This window comes from Mastigoproctus giganteus, chromosome 7, assembly GCF_048544385.1.
Source record: "Mastigoproctus giganteus isolate SK-2022 chromosome 7, ASM4854438v1, whole genome shotgun sequence".
NCBI lineage: Eukaryota > Metazoa > Arthropoda > Arachnida > Uropygi > Thelyphonidae > Mastigoproctus > Mastigoproctus giganteus.
The window spans coordinates 69,112,042-69,134,636 of NC_143581.1; the positions used below are offsets into that span (position 1 = coordinate 69,112,042).

The following is a 22,595-nucleotide window of genomic DNA, read 5'->3' on the forward strand; positions in this document are numbered from 1 at the left end:
GGCCAGATAGATTTGGTTCCAATTAAATTGAACAGGTCCTGTGCGCATTCAACCCTGAACGATGTGCAGCGGGGGTTCCTGGTGTGAAGTTGATCACGTAGAACCTCAGCAACATGGTTTGCTGTGGTATTTGGGGCTAAGCGAGATACGAAAAGTCCACTAGAGGATCTGGACTTCTGCCGTCTGGGAGGTGTGTGGGAAGGCTGCAGTTTGGAGTTGGTCGATGTGCCAATTCGAAGCCATTCACGTGAGGCCGTACTTGTTCGTTAGCTCACTCTGAGGTTCATACTTGTACTTTCCTCTGGTTGCATAGGATAGGATGGATATGCAGTGGGGTGAACTGGGAGTGGAAATTGTAATTTGGAGGAATTCGCTGGTTCGAATATTGAATTCGCTCCGACACTTAATCCCAGGCCTTGTGAATATGAGAATTGCGAATGAGGTATGACAGGACAGGCATTGCCAAGAGTTGGGTGTGAAGGTGGAAATGATGACTTTTGCCTCATTGGCATAGAGGTAGAGAATTCGTTATTGCGGTGCCATTGACCGTTGGTGGAGCCTGCTTCTGTAATTGTGGAAACCTCTCTTTTGTTGAGTGGTGATTAACATCAATTGCCCTTTTCAGGTTCTTCTTGAGCGCACGTGAATGATGCGCTTTTGTGGATGGTTGTTGTCCTTTCCCATCTGTTTTTAGAAGCTGGCTGGAGTGAGGAGATGGCGCTCGACGAAATCCTGTGTTTAGCCGTTTTTCAGATTCGTTCCTACCTGGAGCTTCTGATGGAGGACTGGGGATTGATTTTTTCCTACATTCGGGGCAGACTGATACTGTAATGGCCTTTGGGTAATTTTTATATAATCTACGAAGTTCGTCTGAGTTCAGAAGGTTAGTGAGTTTGCTCGGATCTGCGAGCTTACTCAGTTCGATCTTATTATAGATATCAAGGAGTATAAATTTCATCTCCTTGTTTTCTTTGTGTAGCACTATGATGTCGTCTTGTAGCTCTGCCAGTTAATACTACCCATTTACCAACAACTCAGGTAAACTGGTGTTTAACATTTAACAATTGGTATTTAACAGAATGTTAAACCTCAACTGCCATTTCTCAGCCCATCTGCTTAACTTATCTAGTCGTGCTGCAGTGGGAATTCTCTGTTTCTTGTCGTTAACGACCCTGTCAACCTTTGTATCATGTGCAAACTTAGACAATAAGTTTGGTATGCCTTCTTCAATATCATTAATAAACATAAATCTGCCAGTCAAAAAAAAAAAAGAAAAAAAAAAAGTAAACTACAGCCATTATCAACCCACTGCAGGATGGAAGCCTCCTCAACACTTCAACATGAAGGAAATGGACCATAATCTGCCAAGCTGGTCCAGTGCGGGTTGGCAGATCGACTGTATTTAGTAGTCAGGGGCTTGAACCCCAGTCTACTCAAAGAGCATGTGCTACCGTACTCCCGCTCCTGACCACTGGGCTATGGAGGCCGTAAATCTGCCAGCCAACCAACCCTTTATTCACAGCAGTAACTTTCCCCCAATGCCACACTTCTCCAATTTGTGGAACAGTGTCAAAAGTTTTAGTTATCTAAATATATGTCAAAATTATTTGCATTCAGTTCCTTAATTACTGCATCATAGTAGCTATTTTTTTATTTGTTATTTGGTTTTTAGAAGCATTAGCAACTAAGGCCATATTGCTCCGGGATATGCGGTGGTCATTCCTTGACCTTTCCGCATCCTCCTTATTTGGTGATGACGGGCTCGAACCCCAGTCTAATCAAGAAGCGTGTGCTACGCACTGCTGCTCCTTCCCACCTGGCTACGGAGGCGCCCATCATAGTAGCAGCTATAAAATTGGTCAGATAGAATTCTCCCCTTAACAAACCCATGCTGTGATTTTCCTATAATTCCATCCCTGCAGTACTTCTGAACCACTCACTCCATTATTTTCCATGGAAAAGAAGTCAAGCATATAAGTCATTCTCCAAGCAAAATCCAAAAGGGGTACTCTTACCATGAAAGACGTTGGTTCTGCAAATTGTAACACTTGGACACTGTCTAATGAATTATTCATTAACCCTTTTGCTAATATGCATATATACAATGCTCAACAAAATTAATAGAACATGCAGAAAATGTGGTGTAACTTGTGCAGCTTGCGATGGAGCAGTGGTGTACCATAGAATAACAATGAAATGAGGAGACATTGAAAAACTTCGGAGAGGTATAAGGGACATTTATAGGGGTTTGTATAAGAATTTCAAAAAAGGTCACATGACTTCAGTACGACATACAAACCCTTCCAATAGTTTACAGGAGCTAATCTTATGTCGTATTGAATGAACCATGCTTGATATAAGGGTATCTATAAGATTTTGTGGCAACAAATCCCATTCCTCCACCAGCGCTTAGCTCACCAAGCAACTGAGGAGTCTGCTGATGCTGTGCAATGAGACACTCAAGGGCATCCCACCAGTATTCAATCGGAATAAATGGTGATTGAGCTCGCCACAGCAGTTGTTGGATATCTTCAGTTTCAAAATATTCCTCCACCACTTGAGAGCTCTATGTGCAGTGGCACTGTCACATGAAAAGAAAATCTGGGCCAACCACACATAGGGTTTGAGGATTAATTCTTAGTACCTCAGAGCAGTTATGGTACCCCTATCAACAACATGAAGAATGCAGCCATTGGTCATTATTCAGTCCCACATGAGAACACTGCCTCCACATGTCTATTTCTGATGTTGGTACTGCATTACTTGTCTCCGGATGAAATAATTAAAAAAAAAAACTGTTTGTAGGCTAAAACAGGGCCTGTCGGAAAACAGAACTGTATGATATTTTCAGGATTACAAGTGACACATTCATGGCACCAGTTTCAAAGACACTGCAGTGGTTTGGGGTTAATGGGATACAAGCCTCCTTGCATAGAGTCCACTTGAATTAAGCCTCCTTAACACAGTTCGGTTGGAAATGTTTTCACCTGTGGCCACAGGTCTTGTTATTAGAACCAGATAGCAGTCTATTCTGATTGATGTAGCTCTCGTGTGACTTTGGCCAGCTCTTCTTGTAATTGTTCTTGTCTCCTGAAATTGCTTCCCTAGTGCAGGGATGACACTGCATGATATATTAAGCCAACATGCCACCTCTGCCTCCTTCCCAGGTTCGAGTTGCTCACCATCTCAAAGAATCAACCAAACAATGATTACTTGCAATCGTGAATAGTGGAGATGTGGTTATCCCACTGAGCAAGCCAAAAAACAGGAATGAAATGATGTGGTTGCAACCCATGTTTTTACAGGTATGAATAATTTGCAGCTCTGTAAGGTGGTAGATCGATTTCTATCGGATATTCAGAATTTGCATGCTAAGATGCCTATTATATCAAATATTTGCCTTCAGTGACATTGTGGGTTGGTCACACACACACTAGCAAGGCTTTTGTGGATTTATTGGATGATTGTTTTCTACATCAGCATGTTCGGGAGGCAACTAGAGGGAGTAATACTCTTGATCTGATTATCAGCAGTGATTCTTCATGCATTAAGAATCTGCAGATAAAGGAACCACTAGGTGGCGGTGATCGCAGTGTGCTGAAGTGGGATTTACTCAAAGAGGTAACTACCATCGGGGTAAAGGGAAGGGTTTTTGCTTTCATAAAGGCAACTATGATGGTCTGAGACGGTACTAAGTACTATAGGTTCTAATACCTGTCGTGTTTGGGATTCACATAAAAAAAAAAAAGTATTTAAATTCTATACAGTGGGACCAACTGATGATGTTACCAACAGCAAATTCAAAATGGGAAGCATTCAAAGAACTTATCTTGGAAGCTACTAGGCTTTACATACCAACTAAGAAATATTGTTCAAGGTTTAGGCCTAAATGGATGTCAGATGAACTAATGAGACATATGGCAGAGAAGAAAAATGCATGGGATACATAAAAATTAACATGTGACACATAATCCTATGATAGAGATAAGTTGATCTGTAAGGAGATTACCCTACAATTGTGTCCGACGGTACCACGTGATTCAGTCGGAATTCTGGAGGTCACAACCATAAAACAAAAATAATTAGCAGTCACCTGTTTATTGGGCTTTTCTGTTAGTGAAATCTATAATAAATGGACAGTAAACTCGATCATACTGAATTTTCAATAATACTGACAGCTGGAATTCTGTGGGTTATTATGGTGAAATGTGTTTACACTTCCATGGAATCTTCGATCGTATAAAAAAAATTAATTTTCAGATCTTCTCTTAATTCCTATTTTTAAAACTTTGTAACTCGTTACTCCGTTCTCACTTGTGCGTATCGTGTTACGTGCAATTTGTGTGTGCTGTGTTCTTTGTTATTGATTGCTTATCTTTTTACTGTTTTAAATTTTAACCCACACCCACAAATGTCAGTGAACAGAAATGTCAACTAGTTCGTATGTACATATTACAGAACGTATTAATTATTCCGATTATCACGTATCATTTAATTTTTTAATTGGTAAGGTAATAAAGGATAAATTTGTGCTTAATATATCTTTACTTTTATAGCCTGTGGAGAATATTCCTCCTATTTTCTCTAATTAGAATCGCTGTTTAATAGAATTAAAATTCAATTCACAACGACCGGCGCTTACTACACATCGTATAGTGAACGGTACTTTACTATGGTGAGTTTGTCGTAATGTAACGTGATTTGATTGTACAGTGAACTAATTGTAAAGGGCGGGGGGATATATTGTATTTTTAACTATTTACGTGAAACTTCGGATAATTGGGGGAGTCGCTTAATCGGGCCAAAATGCACTAGTCCCGATGTGTCCCAAATAACCAGAATGGACTATATATATATATATATATATATATATATATAGGAAATAGGTTTGCAATTTTTTTTTTTTAATTCTTGAATAAATGACTGCAAACTCATAGAACATGCTATTAAATGAAAGTGAATATACAGAGATACCAAATGTTGCTATTTAAGTGCATGTCATTAAATTTAGTAGTTATGGGGAGGAGTGCATAACTGGAAGAAACACTGGATTAACAGAAAACTTCTGATTAAATTGTAAAAGTTGGCATGATGTGTATAGGAAAGAATTTTTTCTTGAAATAATGTACTCCTCTTTAAACTTCAGTCACTCTCCTTTCTATTAATGGAAATGTTCTTATGGCTACTGATATAAAATGTATTCTTTAAACATTCTCCTTTTGCATTATTGATCCGTGGAAAAGACAGCTGTGTTCAAGTCCCAGTCTAGCCTACACTATAATGCATATGATTTTGTCCACAGCTATACTGGAATTATAGATTGGGTCAGCTTTGTCATGTTTTCCTGAAAGAAATGACAGATATGTAATGTGGACAAGTTGACTGATCAGATCCATCCCTCCATGCATTACAATGTGGGCTGGACCAGGAGTTCAACACAATTGCTGTCCTTTACATAGACAAGTAATTTATATAAGACAAGAACAACTTTATAAATATAAAGGAGGAAGTACACTTTAAAGGAAGAGAGTGCCTCCAATCTGCTTAAAGAAAAACTTCTTTCCGGAAAACCTATACATATTACTAGGCCCTTATTGAAACAAGAAAGAACAGGCACAAGTCCAATCCAAACAACAGAGCAGTATAAGAAGAGGAACCAAACCAACTGTAAATATCAAAAGAAGCAAAAAACTATAATAGTATTATAGAACTTAATTTGTGACCTTTAGTTGGGATTTTAGCAATTTGCTAGTTTCAAGGGTAGTTTCATCCATATTCTTATGATTAGTCCTGTAATTTAAGTAAATTTAAATTGTTTCATTATTATGGCAAAAAAAAAAAAAAAATTTAACTACCAGCATGTCTGGTTCCATTATTTCTTCCTCCTGGTCAAATTCTGGTAATATCAACACAGATAGCGGTAAGTATCTTAGACTTGACATCAAGCATTTTATATAAGTACCAATTCTATATCTTACTTCATAATTATCTTAAAGAGTTAAACGTTTATATTTATAATTATAATGAGAAAAATTTCTCTATAACCTAATTAACCCCTTCATGGATTATCCCAAGATATCTCGTTTTTAGTTTTAAAAGTTATTTGGAACTACACAAAATATCTCAGAGTAATACCTTCAAATTTACGATTGAAACATATTTTCTCGGGCATTTATCTGGCTAATTTTGCATTAACCAGATAAATCCCAAGATTTCTTGGGATTTTACTTATTGTACAGCAATGTCAGAACAGTAGCACGCATTCCTATGTGCAGCCAATAAGCAAAATAAAATTTGCCATCCTATAAGGCTGAAAATCATTAACCAATTAGAAAACAATATAGAAAAATATTTCGGCACCCTCTTGAACTGCTGCCTGTAAGCGATGCTTACCTCAACTATCCGCTTGCGGCAGCCATGTGTCAGAATGTAGTTAGTTCACGATTATCGCTTGTGGTGGGAGGATACTGCTTGTGTGTTCCACTTGATTTTTTAAATTTATTTATATAATGAGTAGTGAAGGGTGTTTTTCTGTTCCTTTCTTTTAGCTCGAGTGCTAATTTATTAAACAAAATCTGTATAATTTACATACTTTTTGGCATACACGAGATTAACTCGGGATAGTCCAAATGGGTTAATTTAAAAAATTTATAAAAAAAAAAAACTATACAATGAGTATTTGCACGATGCATACTTTTAATCTGTAAAATAAAAAAAAATTCATCTGTTATGGCACATTTTCAGGAAAAAAAATGTTCTGGGAAAGGGTTAATGAGATTACTCCATTTAAGAAACTAGGTAGCTACAAATATATTCATAGGCAACTATATATACTGATTACATATTTGGCAAGATGCCTAAGTGATATACGTATGCTTTCAAATTACAGTAAACTAAACTTAATTTACAAATAATTGTGAAAGTAAACATGCTTGCTTCATTTCATTAATTTCCAAAATTGTCACACATGTTTAATAAACACGGAAGCTCTTTAAAATCCAGCACCTTTGGGGATTGAGAGGTGCTGGATATCAGAAGTACACCCAAAGGTTGAACAGTTTCAGACAAGCATATTTCAATAAAATTAACTGCACAATCAAGTGAACTTATTTACATTTATAATCACTATCTTATCCTTTCAACTGTTTTTGTGAGCAGCATGATTTAAACTGCACGGATAATGCAACAGTCTTTGTTCTCACAGCAGAAAAGAGTTGCCCTAGTATTGCACTAATAACAATTTTAGATAGATAACTTTAGCTATATTATAGCTTTCAAAAACTATTATTTCTGCATGTTGTCACTAAAGACTACCTACTATCCAACAATAGATCAGTTGGTCTCAAAGCAGGCTGTCATTGCAGTCTTATCTTTTAAACAAATGGCCAATTCATCACTGGAAATGTCTGTTTGAAAATAGTGCAATATCAGGGCAACTCATTGCAAATGTAAGTTAGTTCTGTGAGAATTAAGATCATTGCATTATTTATTCAGTTTATCTTGGCCACAAAAAAAAGAAAAGAAAAAAGAGTGTTTCCCAATCTACACGTGGCCTGTGAAACTTATCAACATTGTCCTTGGAACGACATTAAAACAGAGCTTTCTTGAAATATGAGTACCTATCATTGTATTTAAAAAATAGTTATTACAATCTCTGCATATATAGTTTAATATTTTTTGTGGTCTATGGCTTCTAATTTCAAATATAAAAGTGGTCTGTACATGAAAAAAGGTTGGGAAACACAGGATTAAAAGACAAGATAGCCCTGCAAACAACTTATAAAGAAATATCAATGCATGGATTTTCTTAAAGACAAATGATATGGATGCCAGGTTGCTCTACAGACATTTCTGAATTGTAAAATGCCAATTTTTATAGAGTTTATAATATTATTATTTTCTTTAAATTTTAATGTTAATTTATATGGTATGTCTAATTCTAATTATATATTACAATTAAAAAGTGAGTTCAGTATTAGAGGACACGTAACAGGGATGCTCTCATTTAGGTGAGATGTACTAAATTATGCCAAAGCTCATCTGTAGGGCTTTCTTTCCTTATTTCAGTTTTCTGTAACTTACTATTAAATATCTACAAAACATTTTTTTGGGAAACATGGACATAAAGCAAATCACATACTTTATACTGCTCTAGCAATGCTAATTTTGTAGATAACAGACTATTTCTGGGCATACATTAAGGGATATTTCTCTACATTGTAAAGCTTATTGTAGTTCTCAAAATTCATTACTTACTTTGATTTTTATTACAGGATATAGTAGTTTCATTACTTCTCTTATAATCGCTTTTCCAATAATGTAAAAATTATCTGGGAACAAAATTAACTGTATATGTCTCTACTGTGCAAAAATATATACCTGGAAATTAAATTTAATGAATCAAATTTTGCCAAGCTTTTGGTAACTTCCAATAAGCTGATGGCAGAGATAGATAAGACCAACAAACTTTTAACTGTTTCCAGACAAACAGTCATATATCACATAATTCCAAAAATTTCAAAAACAAGGCACATTGTACTCACTGTGAATTTGTCTTTAATATTCTGCCTGTCTTTATCTTTCAGCTGAAAAAAAATTATAGAATTACTTGAATGCCTTATTCATCAATTTTCATTTTCTTCCTAAACTTCACAAAAGTTTGCTAATTTTCTATACCTTAAAGTAACACTTATATAAGTATTCCAGGCTAGAATTTTTTCAATTTTTTTACCTTCATACTTGCCACTTGCAATACTGCAGGTGATGTCCTCTGCTGACTAATAGGTTTGTCAACTTCCATAACATAGTGCAAAACACGGCTCCAGCTGAAACAAATTAAAGTATTGTATCAAATACTGTACCCAAAACATATATATAATCAATATTGGTTATCTATGGAAAAAAACACAGATAAGTCTTTTCCAAGAAATTAATTACTACAAAAGATATCAGTTCTTAAAACTGCCTCCAACATAAACAGAAGAAAATTATATTTTTGGTTTTAACAATCAATTTGCAATTGGCACTGTTTCAGATGACTGCTCACCAAATGGCTTGATGTCTAATAACATATCTAATAAAAAAATTTCAGACCTAAAGCTCTGAAGGGAATCAGAAGCAACCCATATAATTGGGAGTCAATGTACTTATTTGTTTCCTTACATACAAACTCAACCAATAATACTATTAATAACTAATCAAATTAATTAGTATCCAAAACTTGCTTGTAGTGAAATATTAATTACACTATATAACAAATTTTAAGCTTGTGAATTTTTACTCTCAAAATATGGCACAAGTCAGGATTTTGATAGAATTCAAATTTGAAGTCAGATATTGCTGGCATTTGCAGGTTTAGAGAAATGAAGGTTATGCTATTGAAATTTTAACAGGTATTATAATGAATAGCATAAAAACAGCTTTTTCTTTTGCAATGATCTGGTGCCTCACTGATCAACGTCCAACAGTAGTCTGCCAGCACACTGGGTTTTCAACTTCTTTAGTAACAATTCTTCATAGTAGAATTATATTAGTAGTGGCAAATGATGAGAGAGAGAGAGAGAGAGAGAGAGAGAGAGAGAGAGAGAGAGAGAGAGAGAGAGAGAGAGCTTCCAATATATCACCCCACCAATAGTTTTTCTAGTTCTGCCTTGAATTTATTCGAACTGTCCACTTCCACAACAACAACAGGTGGAAGTCTGTTCTACAATCAACTATGTGCTGGCAAAAGGCAGAGTGCCATACATCTATCCTACAACCATTTTGCATTTCACTGTATTCATCATTAATGCATTCAAGGTTATTTGGAAATAAAGTTCATATTGCTTTCTTTAACAGATAGTCTTGGATACTTAATTATATAATCACCAAGTGTATAACAAAAGCTATCTAGTGAATTCATGCACTGACATGACATTTTAAAAGCACTATCAATTGACACCAAAAAAGTGAAACACGAGTTTATTAATATGTAACAATGTTAACTCTCACACTTATAACTACAGGTGAAAATGACTAGCCAGCCCGGGAGGTGTGATTTATTCAGAATCTCAAGTATTTAAGGATTGAAATCTGTAAGATTCTAGCTAAAATGCAAAATATGTGAGGTGGCTATATGATACAGCAAATTTATTTTCCCAGATGCTTAAGGGGAGAAAGTTATTTTCATTATAATATGCCACCCATCCACCACTTTTACAGGTGAGTTTTGTTTTCACTGTTCACAAGATTTTAGTGGAAAAAAAACTTTTCTCACATTTTCTGTTGGGAAATTTTTGTTGAGAGAAATAAAAAAAAAAAAAAAAAAGAGTGAATAAGGCTGAATTTATTAAGCTACACATGCTCTTGGGCCATTTATCACTGTGACACTGTCATATTAACCACTATAAAACATGGTTAACTTCTGGATGAAATGTAGCTTCTATTAGAATAACAGTCTCACTTATCAGAAATTTTTGTCCAGGCCAAAGGTACACTCCCGAATAGAAAAATAAAAGTTAAGAGATAGATATTCCTTATACTATAAACAAACAGAAATTGCCACATGACACAGCAACAACTTATTGTATTTGTTGGCTTATAAGATTCTGCAGTGTGGAAGACACATCCTAATTTTGGAAGATTAAATTTAAGAAAAAATACTTTTGAAAAACAATTTAATGGAAATTTAAAATTCAATAAAAATAAAACTCAAAAGCCAATAAAGGAAAGTATAGGATTATTGCTCTTATTATTTTAGTATTATTCAACTTCAGATTCATTACTGACTCGAACATCATTATCCTCAACATCGTCATCCTCTTCACTAATATCAATGTCACTCTCATACAATAAATGCCAGTGCCATCCATTACATTACTTATACCACATTTTTTAAAGAACTTGACCACAATTTCAGTCTTAATATCATGCCATGACTTCAGCACCCATTCACACACTTGTGCTATTGATCAACATTCCGTCCTTCCAGTAGGCATCGTATCATAGTTCCCCTCTATCATCCATTTATTCCATTACTCCAGCATGTTATTCTTGAATGGCTTATTGATGCTGACATCTAATGGCTGTAACTGGGATGTTAAGCCACCCAGAATTACTGCCAATTCTGCGTTTGCCATTTCAGCGCATTGTTTGATGTATCCAGTGCTATGTGCTCTAAACTGATCCTATACTAGTAGTGCATTTTTATGCAGAGTCTACCAGGACACTTGGAACAAACTTTTACAAACCAACCATTCTTCATCCACCCATTTGGTTATAAAAGTACATGAATTCCATCTGGCAGTTTAGCTTTCAGTAAAGTTTTTCTTTTAAAAATTAACATTGGCAGAAGTTTGGTCCCATCAGCACAACAAGTTAAAACTGTGGTGTAGCATGTCTTTTCGTGTCCATTGGTTTTAATAGTTAGATTTTTGCCCTCTCAGATTTAGTTTTATTGAATGGCACATCAAACGTCAATGGAATTTCATCCAAATTCCTGATTTGGCTAAGTTCATAGTTGCTTCATTCATAGCATTAGCACATGATGCAAGAAAGCAAGCTTATTCAGCATCAGAAAAAAAAAAAAAAAAAAACCTTCCCATTTTACCCATCCATTCACAACAAACGTTTGTCTAGTTCTTTCTGCCTTGAATTTATTAACTGTCAACTTCTACAATGACAGATGGAAATTTGTTCCAGCAATCAACCACCCGCTGGCTAATGGCAATTTTCAGTACATCTATTCTTCAACTCTTTCCTCAATTTTAATTTATGTCCCCTCAGGCAATTAACCTGGGCAAGAGGAAGAATCCCATCTGCATTGAACTTGCTCAAACCATTCAAGGCCTTATATACCTCAATCAGATCACCTCGCAGGTGCCTAGTCTCCAGCCATTGTAATTTGTAAAATTTAAGTCTTTCTTTGTAAGAGCACCCCTTTGTTCCGTTCCCTAATCTTGTTGCTCTTCTCTGTACTCATTCCAGCAGCTCTACATCCTTCCTAAAATGAGGCCTCCAGACCTGTATACAGTACTCAAGGTGTGACCTGACTATTGCTTTATACAAGGGGATAATCACCTCCTTATCCCTGCTACAAAAATTCCTGTACATCATTGATAAGACACCATGAGCTACTCTTGCAGACCATCTGCACTGCTGAGAAAACTTCATATCTGACTGCACTATTACCTCCAGGTTCTTTTTGTTCTCTACCAATATCAATGTAGTACCACACAATTGATACGTTACTCTGGGGTTATTGCTTCCCATATGCGGTACTTTACATTTGTCAATGTTAAACTTCAGTTGCCACCTCTCAACCCATCTGCTCAACTTTTGTAGATCCAGTTGCAGTAGCATACTGTCATTAGTGTCATTAACAACCCTGCCAACCTTCATATCGTCTGCAAACTTAGAAATTCAGCCTGATATACCTTCATCAATATCATTAATAAATACAGAAAACAACAATGGACCCAACACTGAATCCACTAATAACATTAGTCCATGAAGAGCAATGTCCATTGATTACCACTCTCTGTCTTCTCCCATTCAACCATCCCTTTATCCATAGCAGCAACTTGTCCTTAATGCCACACTGCTCCAATTTGTACAGTAGTCTTCCGTGTACAACGGTATCAAAAGCCTTCCTAAGATCCAAGTATATGATATCAAAATTATTCTTTGCATCCAGTTCCTTTGTGGCCACATCATAGTATCCAATCAAATTGGTCAGACAAGACTTCCCCTTAATAAACCCAATACTGTGTCCGAACTATAACTGAAGTCTTGTCAAGATGATCCTGCAGTGCTTCTTTAACCAATGCCTCCATTAATTTCCCTGGAACAGAAGTTAAACTAACAGGTCTGTAATTACTTGTGTCACTCTTTAATCCTCCTTTGTGAATTGGGGGTCACACCTCCAGTCCATGGGTACCTCCCCTGAATTCAAGGAAGCTCTCATAATTATGGCTAAGGATTTGCTTAGTTCCTTTGCTGCCTCCTTTAATATAACTGGATAGATCCCATCCACCGCAAGTACCTTTGTTATGTTTATTTTCAACAAATTCTGCTCCACTTTGCTCTATTAAAAAAAACACTCATTTTCTAGCATTAAGAGCATATTTATTGAAATCTAATATTTTCTGTTCGTACTCAGCAGGCATTCTCTGGGTTATTCTAGTTCTTGTGTGTAAATTAATCCGTTTCTTTTCATGAAGCGATTACACCAAAATTCAGTTCCTCTAAAGTCGTGTATCCCAATATCAGCTGCTTGTTTCCGTGCTTCTACTAATATCATTTTAGTACTCACTGCAATACCCACGTCTCTAAGTTCCATTATCCAACTATACAAGTTTTCTTCCAAATCTAGCCATTTAAGTGGAATTCTAAGAAAGTTGTGCTTTGTTTTATCAGCTTCTTGTAATAAAACTTCCTTCTTCCTCCACTGAAGAGTCGTGTTCACAGTAGGTGGCGGTCGGAAATTTCGTTCTGCTGCTTTGTTCCCATCTTCTTTGGCAAATGAGAGTAGCTCCATGCGGGGGAAGTTTTTACAGCTCCAGCTAATATAGAAGTTTTTTTTATTTAATTTTTGCTGTTTTATTGACTTAAATTGACATATTAATTTATTTTCTAGAAGTAACTTTATATTCCTAGTTATGATACTTAGTTTATTTTGAACTTAGATAGAGATTTTGTAGGTTATTACTAGTATCGGTAAGGGTATCCAATCCACATGTTGGGAAAAAAAAAGATTTTGCAGCTCTAGCAAACGCTAAGTTTTTAATTATATTTAGCCATTTTATTGACTTAATTGTTATATTAAATTATTTTCTATACGTAGCTGATAGTACTAGTCAAGCTCCTTGGTTTATTTTGAATTTAGATAGTGATTTTGAAAGTTAATTAATTCTTAGTGTCTGTAGATTTACTGTTCGTAACTTGCCGCCATCGTTATACGATACACCGCATAACCGAAACTAGATAGCATAAGGTTGAAGGTAAAATTAGATAGCGAAACACGTAGCACTGTATTAGAAATCTGTTAGCTTAGTATAGTATAGTATTATCAATTAATCAGTAAAATTTATTAAATTTCATTGTTAATTTAATTGTACTTAAACGGAATCATGAACCAGGCTAGAGCAGCAAAGCAACACTCACAGATTAGCCAGAGTGCTGTGGCTCGGGGAGAACAGAAGGGGGCGATTCTCCAACGCATCACAGTCTTAAAAAAATTGCACGAAAGGTGAAATGTTTGCAGACCTGTCTAGAACAGGACATGATCTAGAAGGAGGATGCCCTTGTGTGTGCTAAGTGTCTAGAAATTAGGCATCAACTCAGCATTCTGATAGGCATCTATAAGAGTTTGAGGTGTAGGGTGGATGCCCTCAAGGAAATAAATAAGAGGGTCCATCAAGCTCCAGAGCTCATTCCTGTGCATCAGGCAACACAGCGGCAATCTCCAAGGCGGAATGTGCTGGTCCCACAAAGAACTAGTTATTGTTGGTGACTCTATTGTCAGGAAGATGGGGAATATATTATGCAAAAAGGATAGGTGGAACAAGACCAGGGTATGTCTGCCAGAGGCAAAAGTTTATGACATCGTAGAGCAGATGTCATCTTTTAAGGGAACAAAAGGTGATATTGTTGTACACGTTGGCTGTTGTTGTTGTTTGTTTATTTGGTTTTTAGGAGCATTAGCAACTAAGGCCATATTGCTCCGAGGATATGCTGTGGTCATTCCCTGACCTTTCCGCATCCTCCGTATTTGGTGATCACGGGCTCGAACCCCGGTCTAATCAAGAAGCGTGTGCTACGCATTGCTGCTCCTGCCCACAGAGGCGCCAAACGCGTTGGCACCAATGACCTTAAGAGTAAGAGATCTGCAGATTACTTAACAAGTACAGGTCAATGTTGAAAAAAGTTGAGAGCTAGGGTTGAATTTGAAAGTGTCTGCAATTCTGCCCAGACATGATAGGAGGGAGTATATGATGAGGGCCTTGTCAATCAATTCGGCCCTGGAGCGACTGTGCAAGGGTCATGGGTTAGAATTTTTTTCAGTGTGGTCTGTGCTTGCTTACAGGAGAGACTGCTTCTACAGGGATGGGATATAATTAAATAGAAAGGGCGCAAAAATATATGCTGTTGCTATCGAGGCGGTATTAGGTGGGTTGGAAAACTGCAAGATTGGGGGGATTTACAGACTAAAAGATTAACAGTAGCCGCAGGCAGAGGCAAAATCAATTCTTGCACTGCTTCTACTGTAACGATCAGCAGCCTAGAGAGCAAGTTGCTGGGGACTTCAAGAGCTGCTGGGAGTCATCATGGAACAAATAAATACATGGGCTGTGTTAGGGTAACTAAGGGTAAGAACAGGTGCATGTATACTTGCATGTATACCAATGCCAGAAGTATAATAAATAAATTTGATGAATTTGAAGTGCTGATAAAGGCATCAAAGGCAGATATTGTTGGGATATCAGAGACATGGCGTCACACAGATATAAGCAATGCAGAATTTGAATTTGAGGAGTATATGTACAGAAAGGATAGAGTGGGTAGGAAGGGAGGAGGGGTTAGGCTGTTAGTTAAGAAACACAAAATCTAATGCAGTGCATCCAGTTGACATGGATGGACAGTGCAATGCTGAGTCAGTTTGGTTAGACAAACATTGGGAAAGTGAAAATGAGATTAGGAGCGTGTAATAGGTCTAATGATTCTGATGAGTACAACGAACAATTGTGCAGAGAAATAGAGTGGGCCAGTAAATCAGAATGCCTTGTAATGGGAGATTTTAACTTTCCAGATATTGACTGGAACCTGTGGGTTGGTCAGTCACACGCTAGCAAGACTTTTGTGGATTTATTGGATGATGGTTTTCTACAGCAACATGTTCGAGGGGCAACCAGATAATAAATACTCTTTATCTGATTCATGCATTAAAAATTTCCATATTAAGGAACCACTAGGTGACAGTGATCAGTCTACTGACGTTGGATTTACTTAAAGATGTAACTACCATCAAAGGTGACTACAGACAGTTTTTGAATTCTATACAGTGGGATCAACTGATGATGTTAAAAACAGTTAATTCTAATGGGAGACTTTCAGGGAATTAATCTTGGAAGCTACTAAGCTTTTCATACCATATAAGAAATACTGTTCAAGATTTAGGCCTAAATGGATGTCAGATGAACTAATGAGGCTCGTGGTAGAGAAGAAAAATGTGTGGGGTGCTTATAAAATAAAGGTGACGCAGATATAAGCTAGTCTGTAATCAAGTGACAATGTGGTTAGGCAATCGAAGGCTGATTATGAGAAATCCTTAGCAAAGGATGCAGAGAAAAACAAAAAAACTTCTTTATTTATGTAAACTCTAGAAGGAACGGGATGACTCAGATTGGTCCACTTTATGTTAGTGGTTTGACTGTTGATGATCCTGCTCAGAAGCTGACACACTGAATGAGTATTTTGCATTTACATTCACCCATGAGGAATTCTGTAAGGAAGGGGAGGACAGAATTTTGCTAAACTCTTAACAGGGAGCTAAATGATTTTGTAATAACGGAGAGCAAAATGGATGAGGAAATTGTTGAAGTTAAGCATAAAAAAGGCACCTGGGGCAGATGGAATCTATCCAGTTATATTGAAGGAGGCAGCGAAGGAAGTAAGCAAACCCTTAGCCATAATTATGAGAGCTTAGATTAATGGGAGATCCCCATATCCTGGAGATGTGAAATGTATCTCCAATTCAGAAAGGGGGTTCCAAAGGGTGACGCAAATAATTATGGGTCTGTTAGTTTAACTTTTGTTCCGGGGATAATAATGCAGTCACTGGTTAAAGAAGTGATGCAGGGTCACCTAGACAAGACTGCAATAATAGTTCAGACACAGCATGGGTTTGTTAAGGGAAAGTCTTGTCTGACCAATCTAATTAGATGCTACGATGTGGTCACAAAGCAACTGGATGCAAAAAATAATTTTGATGTCATGTACTTTGATTTCAGGAAAGCTTTTGATACTGTTACACATGGAAGACTACTGTACAAATTGGAGTGGTATGGCATAAAGAGCAATTTTTTGTAATGGATAAAGGGATGGTTGAGTGGGAGACAGCAGAGAGTGGTAATCAATGGACACTGCTCTACGTGGACTCCCCCAGTGTTCAGTGCTGGGCCCATTGTTGTTTTGTGTACTTATTAATGATATCGATGAAGGTATATATCAGGCTTAATGTTCAAGTTTGCAGTGATACAAAGGTTGACAGGGTTGTTAATGATAGTAAATATATGCTTCTGCAACAGGATCTAGAAAAGTTAGGTAGATGGGCTGAGAAGAGTCAACTGATGTTTAATATTGAGAAATGCAAAATACTGCATATGGGTAGCAGTAACACAGGAGAAACATACCAACTGTGTGCTACTACATTCAGGGAGGTGGAGAATAAAAATGATCTAGGGATAACTGTGCAGTCGGATATGAAGTTCTCTGAGCAGTGCAGATAGGCTGGCAGAGCAGGTCATAGAGTTTAGTCAATAATATATAAGAATATTGATAAGAGACAAGGAGGTGATTATATCTTTGTATAAGGCAATGGTCAGGCCACACCTTGAGTACTACGTACGGGTCTGGAGGTCTCATTTTAGGTTGTTGTTATTATTTTGGTTTTTAGGAGCATTAGCAACTAAGGCCATATTGCTCTGGGGATATGCGGTGGTCATTCCCTGACCTTTCTGCATCCTCCGTATTTAATGGCCACGGGCTTGAACCCCGGTCTAATCAAGAAGTGTGTGCTACGCACTGTTGCTCCTGCCCACAGAGGTGCCACCTCATTTTAGGAAGGATGTAAAGTTGCTAGAATAAGTACAGAGAAGAGCAACAAGACTTGTGAGAAGAACAAAGGGGGCGGCGCAATATAGCCAAAGCAGCTTTTGTGCCACAAAACTACAAACAACAACAACAACAACAACAAAGGGTTATCCTACCAGGAGAGGCTTAAATTCTGTCAGTTGCAGCATCTGGAGACTAGGCACCTGCAAAGTGATCTGATTGAGGTGTACAAGGCCTTGAATAGTTTGAGCAGGCTCAATTCTGATGGGATACTTCCACTAGCCGAGATTAAGAACCTGAGGGGGCATAGATTCAAATTGAGGAAAGACAGTTGTAGAATAAATGTGTGGAAGTTTGCCTTTAGCCAGCAGGTAGTTGATTGCCGGAACGGACTTCCATCTGTTGTTGTGGAAGTTGATAGCTTAAATAAATTTAAGGCTGAAATGGACAAACATTTGGAGTGATCGAATGCATGAAATTGTGGGAAGGGTTTTTTTTTTTTTTTTTTTCTAATGCTAATATTGTACTACTTTTAGCTTAAATCCAATAGTATAATTTTGCCTTCTTGATGCATCTGCCATTAATTTAAGTGTTAAATGTATTACTTCAACGACACCCTAGTAATTACTGAAAAGTGTACTAATGTATAGTAGTTAACTCCCGATTTCGTGCATGTGCTGTATTGCCACTTTCAGCTTCTAAGATGCAGTGTGATTTTTTAAGGTATTTATATGATAAAAAAGTGTCTTATAAGCCAACAAATACGGTAGTTATATTGCCCAACAGCAAGCATGATGACTTTTGTATGTAAAATAGTTCCAAATGAAATTAGAAAATCATGTGTTGCTTGGAAATTTTTGAACGATGGGCAAGGGGATACTCTATAGAGGAACAGAAGTCAAAAGTTAGGTTTCCTCTAATATGTTGTTAAATTTGACAGCATTCATTGTGTATCTATGTCTGGGTTGTTGCTAATGAGCATGGTGGGTTGAAAAATATTAGCTATGAAACACTGCCATAACACATGCAGAAGGAGAAACATTTTTAATACAAGTATGATTTTTTTTTTTTTTTTTTTGTTAGTTGTTGGTGCATCAGCTTCTGTGGCCATAATGCACCTCCCAAAGTTTTTGCATTTTACTCTGATCCAAACCCGAGGCGGGATTTGAACCCATGACCTTTGGGTTGCCAGGCAGGCAGGCACTTTATCCACCTGGCTAGCCCGGTCAGCATACAAGTATGAAGTATGAAGCACTCATGAAAATAAAATTTGAAATTTTGGAAATTTTTTTTAAAATAACCTTTTAATTTTTGTTCACATATGCAGAGTATCCCTTGCATAGATCAATAAAATTAAATACTAGGTATCTTTTTTGCAAAAGTTTGAGATTGTAGCACTTTGTTGTTATCAATGAGCTCAGTGAGCTTCAAAAATTTGCAGTGAAACACATCCAGTGGAGGAACAAAATGCTCCTGATTTTTGTATATAAAACAAGTCTAATCAAAATTAAAAAGTCATGTATCGCTTGGAAGTTTTTACACAGTGAAATAGGCATCCTGAAAAAAAGTTGAAGACACTAACAATTATGATGGGAAAAATGAAGAAAGAAGTTCAACTGACAAATGCATTACTTTGGAATAAAAAAAGGTATCATTTCTGAGCAACATATGAGGTGTGGCTATTAAATAACGAGATTGCATGCGCATTCACTACACACCAAGCATCACCTGCAAAACATAGGTTATGTTTTCTGTTATCTAGTCCCTAGTTATCTGTCAAGTTATATTCCATTACACTCATTTTCTTTGCATTGAGACAGGTTTTAATCATTACCATGTGTTTTTGCAGTCTGCTGGAAAACTGACAGACAAAAGACTCAGACAATGAATCAACCTCAATGTTTTTAACAAAATTAAAGAAAACACCAACTGAAAGTTATGAGTTCACATCAAGCTTATGGGGAGATACTATGTCAAGAGCTTGCATGTTTAGATGGCACAAAAGATTTTTATTTAGAGTCTTCTCATCTTCTCAACCTATGCACGGTACTAATTACTATAGTTTCTAATACCTCTGGTGTTTGGGGTTTTCATTTAAAAAAAAAAAATAAATAAATAAATAAAATAAAGAAGGACGAGAGAATGTGAAACAATATGAACAACCAGGCTGTCCAGTATCCATGAAAACTGATGAAAATATGGACTGGCAAGGACATTGATTAGAAGTGATCATCATTTAAGCATTAGAATGGTTGCATCAAAACTCAATATAGACAAAGAAACAGTTAAAATTTGTCTAACTGAAAATTTAGGCATGACAAAAGTGCATGTCAAGATAGTGCCAAAATTTTTGAATGCACCAGAATTGACTCCAAGTTTGTAAAGATGTTTTTTAAAAAATATTTGAAGATCCAGACTTTGTTGAAAGTTGGCTGTTCCAGTAACCAGAAACTAAAAAGCAATCAAAACAATCCCCCAGACAAAAAAAAAAAAGGATGTCAAAATGCTTCTTGTTTTCTTCGACATTAAAGGAATTATTATGGCTGAATACTTCCCCATTCAGACTGTCAATCAAACATACTAGATTGGAGTTCTGACAAGGCTGCATGAAAAAAATTCAAAGGAAGAGACCTGAATTGAGGAAGGATGGTTGGATGCTCCAGCACACAATGCTTTCTTTGTTCACCAGTTTCTGCCCAAAAAAGAAATCCCAATGTGTGAACATGCATCTTACTTGCCAGACCCACCCCTTTTGACTTTTTTTCTCATCCCTAAACTGAAAAGTGTACTGAAGGGAACCCATTTTCAGTCAACTGAAGACATTCAGAAAAAAAGCCCAAAGTGTTAAAAGGACTTACAGAAGATAACCTCCAGAAATGTTTCCTTTCTTGGAAGAAACATATGGAATAGTGTGTGCAATCATTTTGAAGGGGATAACTTGTAAGGTACAAAATATTTCATTATATTTATTTTATTGCAACAGTCTCATTATTCAAAAGCCACACCTTGTATGTGGGCATGTAAAGTACAAGAGGTTTTGCAAAATGCTAAAGGTGCCTCCGTAGCCCACACACTTCTTGATTAGACAGGGGTTCGAGCCCGTGACCACCAAATACGGAGGATGCGGAAAGGTCAGGGAATGACCACTGCATATCCCCGGAGCAATATGGCCTTAGTTACTAATGCTCCTAAAAACCAAATAACAACAACAAGCAAAATGATAAGCCTAAGTACATGAAACAATTAACTTTACAGAGCATGTTAATTTTGTTCTGTAATACTTTTTAGGTAATGCAAATCTTAATATATGTTTTTAATTATTTATTTGATAAGTATTCTAATTTCTCTTGTTAAAGACCTGAAATCGAGAAAAACTCGCAGAATCCAAAATGCCCTTTGTCTCAAATCTGGATTGGGGGGGGGGGGGGTTCTGGTATTGCAGAACTCCCTGACATGCAGGGGGGGATGTACAATGGTGTAGGGGGAAGAATAGTTTAGGAACTGGCCACTTCAACAAGATCTAGAAAACCCCTAACACCAGAACTTCTCATTCAGCAGTCCAACTGATATGAACAGATAGAGAAAAATCTAAGTACAAAAAAATAAAACATCTTTTGATCAAACACAAAATATCTAGGGTGGCGAAAAAAACAAAAAAAAAAAAAAAAATTCTGCATATTTGAAAGAAATGTCAAGACAAGTCCACCAAATTTCTAGTGAAAAAAATTTTAACTGTAGTTCGGTGTTATTCAGATGATTCACTAATCCATTTAATTCAATATTGACACTTATTCTTTACAAATTTAGCATAGCTCACCTTTGGGAATAGATTCTCTTTTGATCTCGGATTTGGTCATTATAATATTTTTCAAAATTTTCATTGTACATATGAACAATATCTAGCAACCTTGATCTGAAAAAAAAATAATAATAAAATAAATAAATAAAATGTGAATGATTTGCAGTTTAGCACCACATTATTAAATAACAGTCTTAACTAAGATCAATGTACACTAAAAGCCCAGCTTTCCAGCAACTATCCATCCAGAAAGCTCGTGCAACCAGCACATTTTAAAGATTGTATATTAATAAAAAAATTAGATAGTATGAATCAGAGCTGTAATACTCAATATGTTCTACGTTGATAATAATATTAGTAAATTAATAAGAGGAGTATTATTAATCTCCTCTTATTAATTTACTAATATTAATAAAAAAAAAAGACAGCATGCCACCAACCTATTCAGCAGCAAAGAAGCTGTGAATTAAATAACTAAACATTAAAAGCATTAAATTAAATAAATTGCTGCATAAAAAGGCAACAATTTATATTAAAAGGTAACTGGAGAAAATGTTTAAGAAAGCTGGAATATATTTCATTTATTGTTTGTATCACATCAAAAGGGCCAGCAAAAGCAGTGAAGTCCATCTTTCTCCCAGATGCTTCCATTAAAGTATTTGTTACTTGAGCAAGTGTATTTTCATTGTATTTATGGTATCCAAAAAAAAAAGATCAGAAAGTTTGTGTACAAAATAAATTCATATTATGTTAATCTTAAATCAGTAAAAAATTCAGAGCTAAAGGGCTCAATAACCTCCACGATTTTTTAATATATTAAAAAGTAAGAGATTACCTCAATCTTTTTCGTGGAATTCTTCCAGTCAATTCTCTCATACGTGACGAATAAAATAAGATGAAAAAACGAATTAATGAATTCCCTCACTTATATATGACCAAATCCGATGTGCAACGGAATCAAAAGCCGAGAGCCCCAACCTGACCC

At 36.4% G+C, this 22,595-nt stretch overlaps 1 protein-coding gene across 2 annotated transcripts in view; it reads right to left on the reverse strand.

Moving 5' to 3' along the window:
* The window catches only part of Exo70 (exocyst complex component 7), a 340,721-nt gene that overhangs the window by 38,130 nt on the left and 279,996 nt on the right, over positions 1-22,595 (reverse strand). For both annotated transcript variants that reach the window (XM_090377714.1, XM_090377715.1), the window contains 3 exons: positions 21,629-21,724; positions 8,732-8,825; positions 8,544-8,585 (listed from right to left, as the gene is read on the reverse strand). In XM_090377714.1, coding sequence (XP_090233840.1) covers positions 8,544-8,585; positions 8,732-8,825; positions 21,629-21,724 — 232 coding nt within the window. The remainder of the gene's footprint in view (positions 1-8,543; positions 8,586-8,731; positions 8,826-21,628; positions 21,725-22,595) is intronic.